Source organism: Melanostigma gelatinosum, assembly GCF_949748355.1.
Source record: "Melanostigma gelatinosum genome assembly, chromosome: 4".
In the NCBI taxonomy this organism is placed as follows: Eukaryota; Metazoa; Chordata; class Actinopteri; order Perciformes; family Zoarcidae; genus Melanostigma; species Melanostigma gelatinosum.
In genome coordinates this window covers 20,498,215-20,513,776 of record NC_136637.1, presented here as the reverse complement: position 1 = coordinate 20,513,776, position 15,562 = coordinate 20,498,215, and the positions used below count along the sequence as shown (strand labels likewise).

The following is a 15,562-nucleotide window of genomic DNA, read 5'->3' as shown; positions in this document are numbered from 1 at the left end:
ATTGCAGATTTGGTTCCAGAAATCAGCATCAGGAGTGATGGATAGGGCTGATTCCCATTTTCTTGATGGTATGGATGATGTTTTGTCAGACTGTGATATTTTTGAGATTAACTTTTTTGAAGAGGGGATATTAATTAATTCCATTTTTGAAAGCACAATTTAGAAAATGATTGGAATGTACCTGGTAAGAGCAGTGAGACAGACGTCTTATCAGAGTCAGCGTTATTAGAGAGGAAAGGATTCAGTTTATTGGCAAACATTTTAAACGCTATACTGACTGATACTCGCCACATGACACTTACTTACAACAGACCATGCAAGTAAGGTCAACAGCTCCATATCAGGCACACGGCTGTATGTATGACTGGGTGTCTTCTCCGCCCTCCGTCCTCACTACAGCTTATAAAAACCTCTGTTTGCGTGCGTAGCTCGGGCGACCACAGAGCTCTGTTTTCTTTTCCCTGCGGGGGCTGAAGGGGCAGCGATGAAGGCGGCCTTTGAGACTGCGACGCCCCGGCCTGAAGGATTAATCACTCAGATGCAAAGCAGAGCGCCTTGGGATCTGACAGCCGGCCGAGACCCCGGACTCAAACGGGCCTATTGACCGTCGCACAGAGGGCCCCGCCCAAAACCCTTGGAAGTGACTGACACATTTTTTGGTGTAAGCGGATTCATCACAGGCTGAAATAGCAAATGTGCTCTTTTATAAGCTTAATATGACTTTATAATCAGCTATTAGCCGCTGAGCGCATGGCGGCATGAGCTCATCACAGCAGGGGTGAGGAAGTGCATCAAAGTTTTGCCAGTTTTCCAACTTATTCCTCTGGAAATGTGGCATCACTGTGAATTAGGCCTGTGTCCCACTTGGAGCATGTACAAAGTTCCTTGTGCGTGTGTGCTTGTACATGAGCAGGGCCACAATGATCAAAGAGCGAAAATCTCAGGACTGCATAGTTATGGTGTGTGCTGCCAAAAGGATCCCGCACAGCCGAGCAGTAATGATTGTGTGTGTGTGTGTGTGTGTGTGTGTGTGTGTTTGTGTCCACAGCTCTGCTTTCTCTCTCACCTCTGCTGTCCAGCCGCTGACACACTCCAGAGCCCACCGGCAGCCTTTCATGTGGTTCACAGCTTAATAGGTCTCACTGATAATTTCAATGAAACACTTCCTTCGCCCCGCTACACTGCCTGGCTGTAATCTACAGCTAATTACGCTGATCTGAGGTCTGGCAGCGATCACGCACTGTCTGGGAGCTGACCACACCTGTCAGTCACAAGGTGATTCCGGAGTTCATCGGTTCGGTAATCGCTGATGTCAAATGTGACGCATCAGGAGAAGGTGAGAGTGTTTGACTGGAAGACTGGAAAAGGTCAAAACGTTTCATGTTTGTATGGAAAACGAGCTGTAGAACACAGTATTCTGGAAGACCTGTTTTAATCTGTATAGAATTGGAAATCTTAATTTGAATCTAATATTTCATTCCATGACTTACAGCAGTGTCAGTTTAAGGGTGAGAGCAAATCTTCCAAACGTCTTTGAACACCTCCTATCCAAGGCTGTATTACCAATCAGGCAAAGTGAGGAACTGCCCTGGAGCCCCAGCACCCCAAAAAACATCTGATTCCCTGCGTTACAATTGGTTTGTTGCTCTTCAACCTGTGAGACTCCAAATCAGTGCACCGCTTTAGAAAAACACCATCAAATCAAGTTTACTTTGGCTTTCTCTTCTTTTATTTTATAATATTTGCGTCTATTCACCTCGTATCGACCGTCTTGTCTTTTAAAAAATCTATAATTTCCTCTGTATCTATTCTTCTCTCTTTAAAGAACTTTGTGAAAAATTTGAATGTATTAAAAAAAAAAAAAAAAAAAGTTTTTACAATCAGTTAAAAAAAACAACACTGACTTTTCATTTCAGCATCAAAGCACCACAGGTCCTACAGCTGAAGTGTTAACATGTTATTTATGAGACATGGTCAGTTACTCACAGCGATGATATCCAGCGTGTTGTTGCAGACTTTGCGGACCTCGGCGTTGCTATCGTGCATCATGTCGATGAGGTACGCAGGCACTTCTGAGATCAGGACTCAAGGAAAGAAAACATTTCATCCTCTCTGGGACGTTTCGACGCTGAATCAATTATTTTGTCTGTCCCTAATCAATCGCAGGGGGAACGATGGGGATGCGGTGGTACTGTGGGAAGGAACAACCGCTCCCCCACTCTGTCATTTGAAGACAAAAGAGACCGGAGACAGGTGCCCTGCGGCTGAAGGAACCGCTGTCTGCATTTCCGGTGATGAAGTGAACACTTTCCTCCCAGAGCGCTGCCTAAATCAGACATTCCTGTTATATTCTTTACCCAGAAAGAAAAACATCAATCAGAACATGCTGACAGAGAGCATATTTGTAATTTGACACAAGCCGCCACCGACCACAACTGTGTACAATTACAGGCAGCTTAAAATACCCAGAGGGTTAAAAGAAGAAAAAAAAAACGAGGGGTTAAAAGGGGTTGCTATTGAGATGCAGATGGGACCAAACAGTGAAGATACATACAGGGCAGTACAAGGACTTACCACAGGGACAAACACAAAAGACTGAAAGTAAAGTATTTCTGGAGAGCACCAGAGAATAACTGTGGAGGAAGCATACAGGCAGTGTACATGACTGTGGTGGCAGCTACTCATAACAGTCTTCCCATATCTCACGTACCTCTAAACATGTATTTCATCCAACGGGACAGAAACGTCTGCGAAGCTTTGCAAAAAGGATACGAGTGTCTTTGACGATGACGTTCCTTGTAGCTTTGTGAAAGACCATCTGGTAGAAGACGTAGAAAATCTGACACACAAACTCATCATCCTCTTGACGGGCTAAGATGGAAACAAGTAGGGAGGGGAAAGAAATTAAGAATGATTTATTTTAGAAGTAGATAACGTCATGTGTCAAAAATGTCTCCTGGAAATGTTTCTCCTGAAAAAGGGATAAAAGTACTGTTGTGATGAACATGATTTAATCAACATACATATCATTTTCAAACTAAAAAAAAACGAAAAGGAAGCAGCAATATGGTCATCTGATTGTTCACATTTCTTCTTAAGATTAAGAAGTTTTATCGCAGTTTAGTTAAGATCAGTTAAGGTGGTTTACTTAAATAAAGTAAGGTGGATAGAAGAACACAGATTTGAAAGGCGTACTCCAGCAATTTAGTATTGTACTTCATTAAAATTGGGGGGACACAGATTAAATAAAAAAGGTGAATCTCTGTAGAAGGCGGCGAGATATCCTGACTTTTAGTTGAAAAAAAAAAGAAAATACTACATGGTACATTTCATAATGCTTTGGAAAGCTGTAGTAGGATTTGATTCTTACCGTTGAGCAGCTCAATAAGAGCAGGAATGATCCCGGACTTGGCCAACATGGCTGCACACGAGTCATCCATGGACACGGTGCCGATCATGATCACCACCTCCAGAATGAGGTCATCCTCAGCAGAACCTGACATCGGAGAAAAGTGCAAGTTGATCGGATGACCGGCAAAAGTACCTCATTGATCGTCTGACACATCTGGCCCCTGATGTGCAGAACAGAGTGCTGAGCCAGGGGAAACACACGGTGCTGCTGGACCTCAGTCTTTTGACTGCTGTGTCTTAATACCAATGCAGGCTAGAAAACTATGCCTGGGAAACATAAGGTTATAAATAAAAGGGCTGTTTTACATTTGTGTCTGAGGACATCTATTGACTTTTAAAGGATCCCAAGAGGCTCATTTTAAGATCAATGAATGGCTCATGGACGGTTCAGTGGAGGCTGTTAGTGGGCTGGAACTTACTGAGGATCGCTCAGATCTCTTTGTGAAATCATTCAATGCTCAGACTGTTGGAAATATGATCAGTTTTACACCCTCACTATGGGCATCAAAACGTAATGCAACTGACATGTGGCCATAGCACCCGATATCAAAATCAATTCTTGATTCGATTAAAACTCATTATATGACGGAACAATGAATAACAAATTAATACGATTGTCAATTTTCCCAATGTTTTTGAATGGCTGCTAAAAAAATGTGAACTTTGAATTCTTCTCAAAGGTATCAACAAACTTGTTCTGGTATCGGAGGTGAAACTCTGGTACTCCGGTATCAACACTAGTATCGAAACATCAAATGACACCCAAAGAAGCGGCACTGGGCCCGGTTGGAAAATAAATACGGGCAAACATCAAACTTTGAAATAAGCCAGGGTTCTTGTTATAGACTTCAGTTAGATAGGTCTTCACTGGTCCAACATTTGGACTTCATGTGAAAGGAAAACCATAGAAAACCCAAATCGAATGTGCATCACCTTAAATAAACAAGTCCCAGTTCAAAAAGGGCCCAACAATAATTCATTTAAAATAATGAAGCAGCATATAACCTGTTGTTGAATGACTGGTAACTAATGTAATGTTTTACATTCATGTTACGTGCCAACTTTCCTGTCATTCTTTATTATTTACTGTCCTACAATGCAAAAACAATAAAGTTCAAGATATAGCACTGGACTTTTAATTCTGCCTCAATGAAGACAAAAACTGAGGGTTAGGAGGTCAGCGGTCCTCAAAGGTAAAGATAAGGCCCAGACCCTAATGAGGGTCCTCTATCCTCATATCATCCATGACCAGTGACACATCACTGATAGTGGGATGCAGGTGGAGTAGTTAGAGGTTAAGACGGGGGATGGGGGAGACCTGGCCTCTGCTTTTAAAGGGAGATAGATGAGAGAACCGTGGCAGGGTTATCCCGTGTTAAACCGTTTTTAACACGTAACAAAAAACACTCTCAGATGGTGCAGCTGATGAAGACCACAGATGTCCATGTAGTCTTCACACACACCTGGTTTAATTCTGTCCTTCAGGTAAGGCACCAGGTTGTACTCCTTGAGGACCAGTGCCCAGTCCAGGTCGGCGATGGTCAGATTGGCCAGCGTGCCCAGACACTCGATCACAAACTCCTCCGCCTCCTCCTGACTGATCTCAGCTGCCAGGTCACCGACGTGGTCCTACCAGCAGACAGACAAAGCAAGACCAATGAGAGTATGGAGTATGTGCTCCCTTTACCTTCACCTAGAGGCTCTGTCACTGCACGTTCTCTTCATATGAATGGACAGAGGAGAGTGTTAGTGAGATGTAAGAACCAGGCTGATTGGACTGATCAAGTAAAAAAATATATAGTTCGGCAAAAGTATGGCACATTAATAATCGGTTAATAAAAGAGGAAGTGTAATGTTGCAATGGAGACACTGAGTTAGCCATGGGCACCTGTATTTCTTCATACTTTGGTGAATCTCAAAAATGTGTTACTTTTGATCAAACCGCTCATTGCTTTGATGTCATGTCTTCAGTATCAAGACTGACCAGGAAGAGGCTCTTGGTGGGTCCGCTGTGCTGAGAAAGGTTTCTGATCATCTTCATCACCAGAACATCCTTCAGCTTCACAGCACGCTTCATCAGCATCTTCAGACCGTTGCCTACAGGCAACAAGGAGGTAAAGATCATCTTAGAACTCAACGGCATCAGAGTGGGATAAAATGCCCTTTTCCATATGTTGCGTTTACGGTTTCTTTGGAGCTCCTACCTTCACAGATGACCTTTGCGTTACTCTTGTTAGCAGCCAGGTTGATGCAGAGCGAGATGAGCGCAACATCCATCGTCTCCTCCCCACAGTCAAACACCATCTTCATCAGCTGTCAATCACAGGTGCTCCACATGTCAGTTAACCTCTTGATTGATTCATCACTGAGAATCAAGACAAACTAATCCATAACACACCAAAGCAGTCGTGTTAGAATAACAAGCTGTATATCAGCGGTTCAGGGTGTTTATGTCATATGCTTTGGAGTATTTCTTCTCTGATGTGAGCTAAAAAGGAGCAGCGGTTCGTTCCCGAAGACAACGAGCGACATGTCTTCATGTTGTGTGTTTTTGGTCATTTTGATGATTTTCGTGTCGGGGTTTGAGCCCTGGAGTGTAAAGGAGGGTGAGGAAAAGAAATGAGTTGAGAAAAGGGAGTTTTTGAGAGAAAGACAGTGTTTCGAGATAAAGGCAAGCGTCATTCCTAACTTCTCAAACACCCACCACCTCCTTCCCTCCCTCTGTCCATCTGTCAGTCTCTCCTGCACTGATTTAACATTAAACAGGAAAAGCTTTGAGCAGAGGTGCACTGCTTCCCTGTGAGGAGTCAGGAGTCAAAGAAAGGCTGGGCCGGGCCTGGGTTAGGTATCACATACCAGGGGCCCCGGACCCCAAATCAGCCCCGTCTAGACTCTCTGGCACCTGCCTCTGCTTATTTACCACAGACAGCCACCGGAGGCCCAGTCAGGGCCCAACGCCACGCTGCAGTCCAACCAACACAGCCACCTCTGCTGCCCCCCCCCCCCCCCCTCACCTCCATTCCTCTCCTTCCTCACCCCTGGCATCCCTGCTCTGGAAACCCCACATTGAACACCAAACGGTGACCCCCATTAAAAGCTAGAGGGGAAATGGGCAGGTCAGCTACTAGCCTGGGAAAGCGATAAAAGAGAGGGGTCTTAGAAGTACAAACTAGATAGAGAGGATAAAAAGGTGGGAAATGGGGCGAGGCAGTTTGTTGAGGATGGAGGGACATGTAAATATCATATGGCACTAAAAAGGTTTTGGTGTGGGGAGTTGGACTTTGGGGAAAATAAAAAATAAAATGTAAATGAACCGCCGAAACTGAGACAATGTCCACACAAAGCTGGCTAAATTGGAAAAATAATGTTTTTAAAGTGTGAATATGACACTCATTGATTGTTTTTGCAAATATCCGCATCTGCACACTAACACCTGATCAAAAGGAAAACGATTAAATCTTGTCTTCTTAGTCAAAAACAACCAACTGTTGATCACAGCAAACATCTGGTGAGCAGGGGGACAGACACTTCAGTGCAGACAACAATGTCATTATCTCACCTCTGCTTGATAATGAAATGCTACCTGTTCACCTCCTGAACAGTAGCTCCTGTTGAGCTGCACTGAGACGTCAATCAGAATCACTCGGTTGATGTGTGATCAGCTACATTGGCAATTGAAATGAGTGATGGCAGGCAGGGCTGCTACAAGGATTTTAGAAACACCAAGTTATTAAGAAATGAAAACAAAAACCATAAAAAATGACACTTTTCAATGATATCTTTCTTTCACACTCTACATTATTATGGTGGCAGGTACTTTATGCAATCCTGGTGGAAACAAATGACTCATTTTAACCCTTTTTATGTTCAAGTATGCTAAAACTGTCCAATGTAGTACAAAAAAGATCAGAATCAGCCTTAACGCGTTTAACTCCTCATGATTGAGTGATCGATTTTGATATTTATCCACTCCCGATTAGTGGGACCGAAGGTAGAAGAGGGTTGTGAGCGGGCCTCGGGGCGGGGTCGGAGGTCACATCCTGGTCATGCTGCTAGCCAGCCTCCTTTCTACCACGCAGGGGAGCCTGGGGTTCAGATCTGCTGCTGACGTGACCCTCTGAACAAACAGCCGACTCCCCCCGGCCACATCTGGCCGGCATTTACACCCAATCTCAACAAACAAACACAACGCACATTTAGCTAATCGCCGATGATGAGAGGAGCGACTGACCGGGTCAACTCAATCAGGAGGGAGTGTAACTCAACAAAAATGTTCTGATCGAAAGTTGAAAGAAGCAAGCCTGAGGGGGGTTTTGAAATTAGGCGGTGAACTTAATTTTCATGATCACAAAATCCTGTCTCTGCGCTGGCGTCCCAGTTTAGAAATGCTAATTAGGAGTCGAATATGCGGAGAAGATACAGAAATGGATGAAATGGCGAGAGGATGTTTTCAGGAAAGAGGAGAAAAGAAGGAAAAACAGAGACGTCATCACAGCGAGAGCGAAGACTGAGCAGCAGTCCTCTGGTGGTTTATGGTTCCAGATGTGGCGCGCGTCCCCCCCCCTCGCTCCGTTTCTCATGCATTAACTCCCGGGTGCCGTTAGCTGCTGATGCCAATGTGTCTGTCTTGGTCTGCTGGCGTTGTACATTAGCCAGTCTTACCTGCGGTATGCAGTCTGTGTCGGCAAACATGGACTTGAATCTGTCGTCCATGCTGATGTGGTACAGAATGCACATGCTGAGCTGTCTCTGGGCCTCGTCAGCTGCAACATAAACAGGAGGAGGAGGAGGGAAGTCAATGGATGAATGACTGGTTGTGCCGTAACGCTTCGCCGGGATGCCAATGACCACATCTAGGAGAGTGGTGTGTTTTTAGAAAGTATTAATGAGCTCAATGGCCTTTTTAACAGCGATTCCTGTTCAGGTCAAATGGCATTCGGTGCAGAATCAGAATCGGTCGACTGCAGTTTCTCAGCTTGTTGCGTCTCACGGGAAACTCTTTTGAAGAAAAACAACATCGAAACGTTGAGTGTGGAACTGCAGCAGGCGACTGACTGAAAAAGGCCAGCTTTCCATGCTGCATCAATGGAAAAAAAGAAATCTAGATATTTTCTCACTTTGTTTGTGCAGCTTTTGATACATCCAGACTTCTGTCCCAAAACAATGGAAGTGAATGGAATTGTTGTGCTATTCACAGAATTTGGGGATACGTCTGACAATATCATATCTTTTTCTTATTGTCAACAAATTCCATGTGCAGACCAACAATGAATGTATCTACTAAGAAGTGATGTATCTTCTTCCTCTGTGCCATAGAGCTCAATTGTTGTCCAAAACTATTGAAAACACATCAATGGCTCACACTGGATCACATATTCTTGCTTTACCACCAACACACACACTGTAGTTCATTTTGACTTAATCCCACATACACTGTCCTGCTGCACCAAATGTGGATTAATCCACCACTGAAAATAGTCCCAAAATGTACCCTTTCCTCTTGTTTGAGTAAGTAAACCAATGGGGTTTGAGCTGAGAGCCACAGACAGTATTGAGAGACAGACTAACATGCTGTTTGTTCGGCTCTGCACATAGGATTTGTTGACAATAACAAACAAAAACAATGATGCCAGCCTTGAAATCATGAATAAAAAGAATCTCTCCTCTCCCTCCAGAAACAGTGACCCAGTTACTAGTAGGGATACTCCACAGACCTCACTGGGAACAGTTTACATAGGGACCATTTCTGCAGTAGAAAGCAGTTCCAATGAAAACAGATCGGTCTGTGGATTATCAAGGTAACCGGGACACTGTCTGTGGAAAGACACGTTCATGCTGAATTATTTTTAAAGCTGCATTAATGATTTTTCTGCTACTTAGTGGAACAAGTTGAAAACCTCAAAAAGCTAAATAAATAATAATGTTCACCTCCATTGCATTGTGGTGTATCCAGAGATCCAAGAGACAGATCTCTAAAAAACCTGGATTTATAAAACCAACACTATCTGCATAGATAGATACTGCTAGAGGTTAAGAAAGGAAATGTGACTTTTTTTTGTAATTTGAGTGAACTGACCCTATAATAAAATGAGTACATTCCCTGTCACTACACCTTTGTGAGCTTATCAAGCCTTGGAAGCAGCATGGAGGAGATAAAGACAGAATGGATTGAGTGTTAGACTGTCAGTGAGCCCAGGACCTTTATGAGTTTGACCTCTGACCAGAGCAGGGGGGCAGGAGGCCTGGAGGAGGAGCCAGCCAAAGGGGGATTAGACCAGAGTTTGACCCGGGAACTTTTCATTAAGAGAAGTGTTAAGAGAGAGGCTCCTCACTGGACCAGAACCGCCAACAGACCTGCAGTAATGCCCACCAGCCTCCAAATCCCCAACCAGGTCCAGTTAAAACTGGTCCCAGCCGTGTTCGGTCACTGGCCGTACGGGGAGCCTTATCGCTGAGTATTGGATCCAGATGTGCTCAGTGAAGCCTTAGAATCACAGGAGGGAGAGACGGCTTCTAACTTTAATTGGGAAAACAGGAGGAAGCATCAATTTTACTGCCTAAAATACATTAAAGCTACGCCGCTCGCTGCTCTGGACCTTCCAGCGCAGCCAGCGATTGGCCAGAACATGTGCGTCTCATTAGCGATCCTTTACCTCAACCAATACCTTGAAATGTGAAATGCACATGAAAACAAGCAAGCAAGCAAGCAAGCAAGCACACACACACACACACACACACACACACACACACACACACACACACACACACACACACACACACACACACACACACACACACACACACACACACACACACACACACACACACACACACACACACACACACACAGACCACGCAGACTTTCTCACTTTACTGGTAGGAACATGGAGGATCCTTTATGGGGGACGAGAGAGATCCCATTAAATGTTCAAACCACTGGTCGGGTTGGGGCAAGACAGAGGAGAAAAAAAAGGTGAGGGGGAGCTGTTAAGAATTAACTAGACTGTTCAGGGGCAGTTAGTGGGCGAGCTAAACTCCAATTACACCCCAGCCTGATTTAAAACCGCCTAACCTTCGTAAAATTACACCCGCACACATTAAGAGGCGTCTGGGTTTGCTTTGCCGACATCACTGCGCCGTTGTTATTGTATTTTCTGGACAAATAAGCAAGCTGGGTTTGGTCTTCGGAGACATCACGCACCACTTAAACTGGGTAAAAAGTTCTTAAAGAGATCCCCACCCCCACTCAAGTCTCCTGGTTTGTCTTTTCTGTTGTAATGACAGTCAACGTGCTGTTGGGCATTGCTGGAAATGAGGCTGCAACAAATGATTGTGTTTTATTGTCAATATATCTGAAGATTATTATTTTTGGATGAACAGATTATTTATATTTGTATCTATAAAATGTCCAAGGTGATATTTTCCAATTATTTGTATAATGCAACAAAACACGCGAAACCAGAGAATGTTTGGTATCTCTGATAAATAAACCTAACTTTTATTCTGATATGTGATTTTAGGGATAAGAGAGAAAATAAATATTTCTGTTTTGTTAAAGTATTTTGGACATACAGGTTCAGACAGTGCTTCTGTTCCATGCACACAGTCCACGGTGTCATGACTTTAAGGCCCTCATATACTCCAAGAGTGAAATTTGTTCATACACTTTACTTGGTGTCATCATAGGCGGGTGTGTGCAAAAGTCTAAATCGACTTGGGCATGGGCTAAAGAGGTTATCATCATAGTTTATAGAGTCCCAGTGACTCCAAATCTCTTGTTTTGCCCGACCAACCGGATACCAAAAGATTTTCAATTTACTGTGATGTAAAAGAGAGAGAAGCAGCAAATGCTCACATTGAAAGCAGACAATGTTTTGCTCGATACATGACTTGAACAATTAACAGATTTTCTAAATTATCGATTAACTTCTGATCGACAACGTCAAAATTGTCTCTGCGCTAACGAAAAACATAATAATGTGCAGCTGACAAAGAGGAATCTTCTACTTCCTGTTGAGTTCAGGTGGTGGTGGGATGGATCAAGTGGGAGGTGATGATGAAAGTGGAGGCTCCCCCCTCCACTTTCATCTTATCATCAGGGGTCATGACCTCGGGTCAGGTCTGGATGGAGACAGTGGAGGCTGACAGACTCGCCCCCTCGCTGTCTTCTCTCTTTCGAGATAAGACCTCAGGAGTCCTCGCGCAGAGTGCGTCAAGCGAAAGGAGGACAGTCGGCAGTGAAAGCAGATGATTGATGACACATCGGCTGACATGCAGAGTGCATTAAACACATGCGCAAACACACAAATACAGGCAAACTCAACAGTGTCAAGACTGTGAGCACGCGTAATATTTCAGTGTTCACTTATATTATGTGTGCGCCTCGCTTCCTGTATGAGCAACCCCCCAACCCGCCACTTCCCCAAAAAAACAGCCCTCTCTAAATCTCTGAAGACCTCTCCACCTCTCCGGCCTGCTCCTGCAAAAACAACATTTGTGCAGAGGCTCTGGCATGTTATTCTAACAAATATATTATATTAATTATGCGCCGTTACCCGAGCCTCCCCCTGAGAGGCTTCAAAAGGCCCGTCAGAGATGCTTCTGACCGTGTCACATGACCTCGCGGATGAGACGACGCACCGATCGCACGCTCTGGAGCTTTCAGGAAGTCACCGCTCTAATGGTCACCAGAGACTCTCTCGAGGCCTGGGTGTTGTGTAAAAGCTGCACCTGCACATACGCCTCAGTTATAACAGATTAAAGGCCCCACCGGCGGCTCAGGATGGATGAGCAATTCTTATGATCTGAATACAACCTCAGTCGTAAACACACAATGAGCCGGTACAAACACATCCACAGGAACAAACACAGACAGTCGTGAACAAACAACTAGTACGCAGTCAGATCGATTACCGAGCAGTGAGGACACCTTGGGAAGGAGTCCTGTCTGGACCATCTGGCTGCGCAGCGACGTGTCGAAGGAGAGGTTGAGCAGGAGGCGTAAGTTGGTGCTCAGGAGGTACTCGTGATCGCAGGGAACCAGCCGAGCCAGCTTCTCCACGGCAAATGTTTCAGCCTGCAGACAACAGACAAAAAAAACCTAACTTCCAGGTTCTGCTCCAGAAGCACACGGACATCTGTAACATTACAAAACAATCCAGCTCTACAACATAACCTTACTGTACACAGTGCCATGTGGTACAAGGTGGTAGTATTCTGCAAAATTCATACTTTTCCTTTTGAGAACTCAGAATGTTTAGCTGATTATACTTTTGTACTTTCAGTAGAATGTAGTTTGAGTATTTTTGAATTCTTCTTTCGGTGAAGGAGTGAAGTACTTCTTCCAACACTCGCAGGTGTCATGTGATTCACGGTATATTTGATTATAATTCATGGCAACTAATTTCATTTTTCCATTTTTAGATTAAATGATTATCAACACAATGTAAAGTAATAGGGTACTTTTGTCAGAAGTTAATATATAATAATGTATACTTTATTTTCTACTGGAACGTGCAGCCTTAAAAGAGACATCAGCAGAATGAAATTCATGAAATGATTACTTTCTTTACTGCCTTACCTTATCTGTCAGTTTACACTCTACCATGCGACCACTTTGAAAAACACTCCTGAATGGAAATACAGGGATTTTTCAAAATGATAATAAATGATAACTCTGAATCATCTCTGATATGATAGTTAGTAAACAGCTTCATAAAACACTGACATCTTGCCTTGTCCCTTTGTTAAGCCTGGTGTCCAGCTTGGAGAAGGTTCATATGACCTACAGGCAGGTGGAAGTGTTGAGCTGATGACTCTCAACACAAACTCATGCCTGCCGACTCTCTAGGGGATCGCTGACGTGTGAAAATGTGACCAGCATGGTAGCGTTTGGACTACATGCCGCCACTGTGAGTGTCGGTGTGACAGAGCGCCGCTCGTCAGTCCGGTGCTGCCTGTTAACATGTCTGTCCCCCCCCCCCCCCCTCTCCTGTGGTCTCCCCGCAGCCAGATATCACGGTGACGCAACCTGCTCCCAGTTAAAAAACGCACCCACTGCTACTGTGTGCGAAACCAGCTCCAGTCGCACCATCACAAACCAGACCACGAGCAGCATAATCAAGTGCAGCCCGTGTCAATTACCACTGACATTCCCCTTTCATTGGTGACGGGGACAAAATATCAGACCGCATTGAAGTCTTATCTGATTTGGAGAAAAATATGTTTGCTGAGTAAATAAAACCTGAAGACACACAGCATCATTAAGTGATTAAGTCTTTCTTTTTTTTTTAATCAATTAAACATCCATGTCCTTAAATGGAATCCCTTTTCCCTTGTGTAAACTGATATACTCAACCGAGTCAAAGTGTTGAAACCACTATTTTCCTGCTGGACACATGCTTGAGTGGGTCTAAACCCCCTGAAGGCTTCTTTAATCTGAATCAAAGATACACTGAAGGGGAAACGAGGAGATAAAACCAGTTCCTAACTGGGTCTGGCTTTGATAAAGAACCACAAACTGAGTGAGATTGGAACCAGGTGGGGCTGGATTAGGGGAAAGTCGGCGCCTGTACGAGCGCTGTGGGACACGTGGCCAAAAGCGGACCTTCTAAGCATTTATTAAATTGAAATTTGATAAGCGTGGTTTCAACTGGCATTTCTTCAGCGGAACAGCCATTTGTCAACATGATTTTGGGAGTGTTTTACAGAACAAATGAAGAGTGATTTTCATGAGGTTCAGTTTCCTTTTAAGTTCCACTAATGGAGTTTAAATATCTCAAAACAACCTTGTTAAAGAGCACATTCATTAGAGATGTGAAGGTCTAATTTAGGAGATTGACTGTACTAGTCAGAAAAAAACTCAAAACAACACAGACGCCATGGTTTTTAAACAATGAATAGTTTGGCGGATGTGCTTTAATAAACACTTAATTAAATCCAAATGTTGTTGATGCAAGAGTGGTTTTATGTAACACTTAATTGCGGGAATATGTTTTCATTTTCCTTAACAAATCCATGATTAATGTCCTACTTGCCGTTTCTCAAATTCAGAGAAAAAGCGCAAGCGGCTGCAAGCTCGAATAGTTTCTTTGTAAAACTTTCCACCTTAACTGTCTGCACCATTCATGAGCTTATGAAGTGTTAATTTGTGATATTGGGCTATTTTAAATGGTTCTAAACTTTTTGCAAGGCACTGTGTATATCAGCGCTTCAGTTAAGATGCAAGGAAAAAGGAGGAGAGTGTTGTAACTTTCACTCCACCCCTCCTCTGTCTCACCATGTCATTCTTGTTCTCCAGGAAGATGGAGAGCTTCTTGAGGAAGGACACCACCACCAGCAGCAGCTCCTCGTCTTCCCGGTCCAGGATCTTCACCAGCGTGTGGACGATGTTTTTGTTCCTCATCTTCAGCTCTGTGCGGGTGTCTTCAGCCAGGTTCAGCAGCAGACACAGAGCAACTACGGGGTCAAACGCGTCAGAGACATAAAGATCAGCCTGGCAAACACAAGTTGTTTCTAGAACAGACGTCATTTCGCTGTAACGCGCTCCCTTACTGTTGTTTTGGCTTTTGGACGTCATTTCTTATTTAATGTAGCTTTCCTTGTGCCTCTTGGGGCAAACAAATCTGTCAATTAACTTAATGAATAATCAATTAATTGTTTAGTGTATACAAACCGACAGAGCAGAGTCCAAATTCAGTCTGAACAATGATCCAAACCTCAAAGACATTCAGATTCAAATGATTAAGACAGCGAAAAGCAGCAAACCCTCTCATTGGAGACACAGAACTTCCCCAATAGCTGCTTAGCAAGTGACAAAAAAATCTATTTGTTGTTCATTATATCAACAGTATTTCTGATACAATCCTGCTGGTTTCATATGTTGCGCTTAACTGTTTTAATTTGGAAGTACTTACATTTTGTTCGAAAAGTGCTGTATAACTGAATCACATATAATGTATTCATTGCAGCTATAAGATGCTAACTTACGCTTTCTTACCAGCGACACCGACACTTAAATATCTGTCTAATTACATTCAACACACAGTATTCTAGATGTCATACGCATGACTTCATTCAAACATTCCCAAAATTCAGCCAAAACACATTTGATGACTCTGGAACCTTTTGTCGATAGCCCAACCCGCAGCTC

At 43.7% G+C, this 15,562-nt stretch overlaps 1 protein-coding gene across 1 annotated transcript in view; it reads right to left on the bottom strand.

Moving 5' to 3' along the window:
* Positions 1-15,562, bottom strand: part of kifap3a (kinesin-associated protein 3a) — a 30,993-nt gene that overhangs the window by 10,153 nt on the left and 5,278 nt on the right. The window contains exons 9-17 of the mRNA XM_079267036.1: positions 14,690-14,868; positions 12,325-12,487; positions 8,074-8,174; positions 5,616-5,724; positions 5,396-5,508; positions 4,875-5,040; positions 3,371-3,496; positions 2,773-2,871; positions 1,987-2,072 (exon numbers count right to left, since the gene is read on the bottom strand). Coding sequence (XP_079123162.1) covers positions 1,987-2,072; positions 2,773-2,871; positions 3,371-3,496; positions 4,875-5,040; positions 5,396-5,508; positions 5,616-5,724; positions 8,074-8,174; positions 12,325-12,487; positions 14,690-14,868 — 1,142 coding nt within the window. The remainder of the gene's footprint in view (positions 1-1,986; positions 2,073-2,772; positions 2,872-3,370; positions 3,497-4,874; positions 5,041-5,395; positions 5,509-5,615; positions 5,725-8,073; positions 8,175-12,324; positions 12,488-14,689; positions 14,869-15,562) is intronic.